We start from the raw sequence: 5,145 nt of genomic DNA, 5'->3' as shown, positions 1-5,145 counted from the left end.
TTCTAGCTTAAAACCATTACCTCATGTCCTGTCACTACCAACCATTGAGAACAGATCTTTCCCTGACTTCTTTTAGGCCTCTTTCATGTACTTGAATGTTGCTGTAAAGTCCCCCCCAGAGCCCTCTCCAGGCTGAACAACCCCAACTCTCTCAGCCTGGCTTCACAGAAGTGCTCCAGCCCCCTAAACATTCTCGTGGCTCTCCTCTGGACACACTCCAACAAGTTCATGCCCTTATTGTCTTGGGGGCTCCAGAGCTGGACACAGACTCCAGGTGAGGTCTCACCAGGGCAGAATAGAGGGGTGGGATCACCTCTCTCGTTCTGCTGGCCACACTGCTTTTGACGTGGCCCAGAATGCAACCAGCCTTCTGGGCTGCCACTGCGCATTGGTGGCTCGTGTCCAGCTTTTCTTCATCTACTAGTACTCCCCACTCTTTTTCTACAGGGCTGCTCTCTACCATGTCCTCTCCCAGCCTATATTGATAACATTGGTTGCCCCAGCCCAGGTCAATCCACCCAACTCTCATCTCTGCCTTTAATTTGCACTGGCCATTTCAATTCATCAAGCTTCACTGTAGAAAATACTACAATTAGCAGTTGATAGAGCAGTTACAGAGCACAAAAATTATTATTTGCCAACTGCTACATAAATGCATCCATTCCGAAACGAGCAACTGCAGAAGCCAGGTTTGGCTATTTGAACAGTAATTGATCTTTAACAAATCGAGTTGGAAGAAATTAATATACCTGCTCAGTTATTAGTTCATCATAGAGAAGCTGCTCTGCTTCATCCCACTTCCTCTGCAGGGCTTCAGTCAGAGTCGGATAAACTGAAAAAATCAAAGTCAAGCCACATAAAAACCAACAGCACTGTCCTGCATTAGTTAAATGCTCCTCTAGTAGCAGGCAAGCATATTTGTTTTAATAACTCAGGATTTCTATACAGTACACAGTCTGTACTGCTTTCAAGATTTGAGGTTAAACTTAAATTCCACTTCACATATTTGAAGTTTCTGGAGAATGCCAGAAACCAATTTTTTTCCTCTTATTTCCATCTAGAAGGCCTCATATTTCTTTGTTGAATGTAATTCTGAGCTCTCCCTTTTTGTAATGTAAGCAAATGAGCAGACGCTACAGGGCTGATTCCTATGACCAAGAAAAACAAACAAACAAAATCACTCATCAAGTCTATACTAACAGTGACTACTTTTTTGAGAAATACCTGTATGTTGGAATGATTGGGATTTAAACCACACTTCCTATATTTAGTACTCATTTATATCAATTTACAAACTCAACCTAAAAATTTACACCCTGAGGTTGGCATAATATGCCAGCTGCTCCACACACACAATTTTCTACATCTTACCTAACAGAGCATGGGGGTGGCACACAAGAGGAGTCTCAAATGTCAGAGAGTAAACACAAGTACTTGGCTCAGAAACGTAAGCCAATTTATTGCTCTTTCCACAAACAAGATGAACCTATACATCAGTAAAAACAAAGATAAGTGAAAAATCTCTACATACAACATGACCAGCATTGATGATCAATTTGTTGTCTTCCAGTCCTAGCAGATGCATTTCTGTACATGCTGTCAAGTCAAAGCTTCCAATGCTGTCACCCACAAGAAAAGAATCATAGCAAACACATCACTTTACAATTTCAAATTACTTTATCAAAAGCAAAAATTGCTTTCTCTAATTGGAAACCATCCCCTCACCTATCACTGTCCTTGGACTCCCAAGCATGTTTCCAGCAAGGTGAGAAAAAGGCGGGTGAATAGGACACACTTTAGAACCTTATCCGACATAAGTGTAGCACACTTAACAAATTTTAGTTCCAGCCAATGTGCTAAATAAAGAGAACAACATGCATCTAGCTTGTAGAAATTTGTCTTCATCTTGAAACTGGCAGCACCAGTGTTTTCTGTCTGCTCAAAACTAAATGCCAGTGAAAGATTTGACTTATGATATCAAAGGTCATACAAGAATAATCATTCTTTCTGCAGTTCCTATGGGAGATAAAAATGTTAACAAGGCACCTCCATTACAGTACAGTGTTTTGATCTTGGCCAAGATATTTTTGTCCCTTATCCCATCTTCACATTAGTTATTATGCCAGCTACATATCCCTCTCTCTTCAGTACTGTATTGTCATCCATCGTTCTAACAGCTAAGCATCTTCTACGTGAAAAGCCGCCTGCTGTGAACTACACAATATCTTTAACTCTTCTCACAATAGCAATCTACACCACCAGGGAATGTGACACTTCATTATATCTGTATAACCATATAACACAGTGAAATGGGTGGTGGAAAACAAAAAATATTAATGAATAAAAGGATAGAGGATGTGTGCAAATCTCGTGTCATATTGGGCAAATCTCAGTCGCCCTTCCTTACCCTTCTAGTTGAATACAGTTACTTGGCACAAAGACTGAATGTGGAATGGAACATTTTAACCACTTCACAAAGTAAGAATTTTAGATTTTTTTTTAAAATGTACTCACACCGGAACCCAATTCTCTTGAGCTGGTTCCTCTACCACTCCCATATATTTGATCCCTACCATAATTCTTCTTGCATGCCCTCTGCTCTTGTTTTAACACCTTAATTAGCTTCTCAGTGTGCTGTGTTAACTGCTCAATTATTTTCTCTCCTTTTTCCTGGATGTTCTTAGCACACAACAAAGAGCTCTTTATTTTTCTTTACACAAATTACAAAGCACTGTATGTTTCCACAGTAACGATATTACCAGAATATTCCAATCTATCAAGGGGAAAAAAAAAAAAAAAAGAGTTAAAAGTAACCAATGAGTAAACTTCTCAAAAATTTTATCCTGATTTTAGCTTACCTCTTCCATGCATTCACCTAGCTACACCTACAGGAATTCACCTTTATGTTTTCACATCTCAAGTGATGACTTCTTCAAGGTAAGCATGGTTCAGTCTGCAGAGTGTCATAAATGTGTGTAGAGTCATGGTGTCTGAATTAGCATAGTCTAAATTATACCTTTGTCTGTCTGCTCTTAGTTTCACATGAGTCTCCCTCCCTCATCCACATTCCAAGAAATGTGTTGTTGTCAATCTCCCATTCATGCCAGATACTGAAAAAAAACAGGACATCCTTTTATTTTAAGTCAATGGAAAGACAAAGGTGAAAATCAAGGAAGAAAATCAGGAATACTCCTACACCATGTTAAATTTAGCTATATATACACACACTTCAATTTTTTTTTTGTCTCAGTGTTTCCATTTCTTACAGCCAAGACTTCATAAACAGTGTAGTCAGTTATCCAGGCTTCTATGCAGGGCACATCAGCATTACTTTGAGAGCACAGTTTTGGATCTGCATTCAGTCTGCAAACCATTTACACTTACAAATCTGAGTTTAAATCCAATAAAATACAGCTTATAGATCAACCCCTCAACAAATTCTATGATATTAGCCTAACCTAACCCTAACCTGCACAACTTGGATTGTCTGCAGGATTTTTAGTGTTGGTGAGAGCACCTAAAAAAACTAGTCTCTTCTCCTAGTCCTAAAGCCTATAATGCTCTCAGCATCTTGATGTACCCTTTTCCTCTCGTATTGACTCACTAATTATTGTGCGCATAGGAAAAAAAGAGACATCCGTATACAAAATGCTTACAAAGGCAGTAAAATTTTAAAGCAGTGCTCTGATTTATAATTAAATTTATTTTGTGTCTTACGATTTGGATACTTTGGAGTCTTTTAATAATTTAGGATGCTTTTTTGGGTCTACACCAAGTCTTTTATTACCTTTTATTAAAAATGTTTAACACAACTGCTAGGCATAAAGCACATTTCATTCTGTTAGGTTATGTTCAACTCAAAGTGAAAATAGTTAACAGACATGAAATCTTTGTTAATATGAGCTGTAGTTACAGAATGACTTTCTCACATGAACATACCACACCTGCAGTTAGCACTGATTATTAATCAGTTTCCAGCTAAAATAGGAAGCTAGTATTTATTAACAACAAAAAGATCTGAATTTTTCAAGACGAGGTATTTTTATGCATAATGTCTTGGGAACTATAATGGCCTAAGCTGACCAATAAAAGAATCTTAATTTTAAAACTGCCCCTTTCTGACAATCCATAAAATGGTCTGCTAATAACACAGATAAAACTGAAAGCTCTAAAAGCCTCACCCCAAAATCCCGCTATAGGCATTCCATCGAAAAGTCTGCTCATGCTGAGTGACATTATGGAAAGGACAAAACTCATACTTGTACCTTAAAAGAAAGAAAAAAAAGAAAAGTTTCAGGCTGAAATCAAAACCTAGCTCATTCTTAACAAATATATAGAATCAAATATCCAAATCCATTACTCACGTGGATTCCACAAAACTGAAACACTTGCCAGCAAGCCTAAAGAGATGTGCAGGGCCTAAAAGCAAAAGTACTTCTGCTTACCCTTTGCATTCGGTGCTTATTTTATCTATTTTCCTTCATTATATGGTCTAGAGCTTTTTAAGATTCCGGCTGATTTTGTTCAAGTGGTGGATTTATATTGCAGTACCCAGGCACTGTGTGTGAAACCGAGCCTCTGTGACTTGTTCCAAGGCTACTCTTCAGACTTTTTTAAAAACGACTTTTGAGTGTTAACTGCTGTGAGATGCTAGGATGACTTTTATAGGACAATCTCAACGATGTCAGGCATTGTTTCAAGAAGAAAAGCTTTTAGTAAGGATCAGAAGGATCTGTGACTGGCTCAAGAATTCTGTGTTTTTACAGGAAAGAACATACAGATAGCACTGACAAAAGCAGTCCAAACAGCATTTCAAAGAGTAATATCGACGAGCTTAATCTAGGTTTTAACCCTTCAGAAACACAATGAAATATAGTTGCCAATGCTTATTTGCCATCATGCTCATAAAGTGACAAGTAAAATTAGCCTTTGTCTGCATAAAGTGAAGTTAGCATAACCAATGAAAAACTGCACCAAAAAGGTAACGCTTGCACATACCTGATATTGCAGATGGGGCCATCTTTGGCTGCAGCCTATTTGTTTGAGGCAAGAATGGGTTATTCAACCTTTCAAGAGAAGGAAAGTTAAATGTTTAAGACTGAGTTATGCATCTGGCTATGGTTCTCTACACCCTCCCCTACTTGA

At 38.3% G+C, this 5,145-nt stretch overlaps 1 protein-coding gene across 1 annotated transcript; it reads right to left on the bottom strand.

The window, feature by feature from the left end:
- Positions 1 to 749: 749 nt before the first annotated feature.
- LOC103781767 (N-acetylglucosamine-1-phosphotransferase subunit gamma-like) lies at positions 750 to 5,061 on the bottom strand (the record flags this gene model as incomplete). The annotated part of the gene is made up of 6 exons (XM_008949489.1): positions 4,999 to 5,061; positions 4,365 to 4,419; positions 4,182 to 4,265; positions 3,017 to 3,110; positions 1,372 to 1,486; positions 750 to 832 (listed from the first exon to the last, which is right to left on the bottom strand). Coding segments are annotated over exons 1-6 (453 nt in total), but the record flags the coding sequence as incomplete, so codon positions are not given.
- Positions 5,062 to 5,145: the final 84 nt, after the last annotated feature.

Source organism: Merops nubicus, unplaced genomic scaffold, assembly GCF_000691845.1.
Source record: "Merops nubicus isolate BGI_N331 unplaced genomic scaffold, ASM69184v1 scaffold16421, whole genome shotgun sequence".
Lineage (NCBI taxonomy): Eukaryota > Metazoa > Chordata > Aves > Coraciiformes > Meropidae > Merops > Merops nubicus.
The sequence above is the reverse complement of the archived record's forward strand: the minus strand, read 5'-3'. Positions and strand labels throughout refer to the sequence as shown.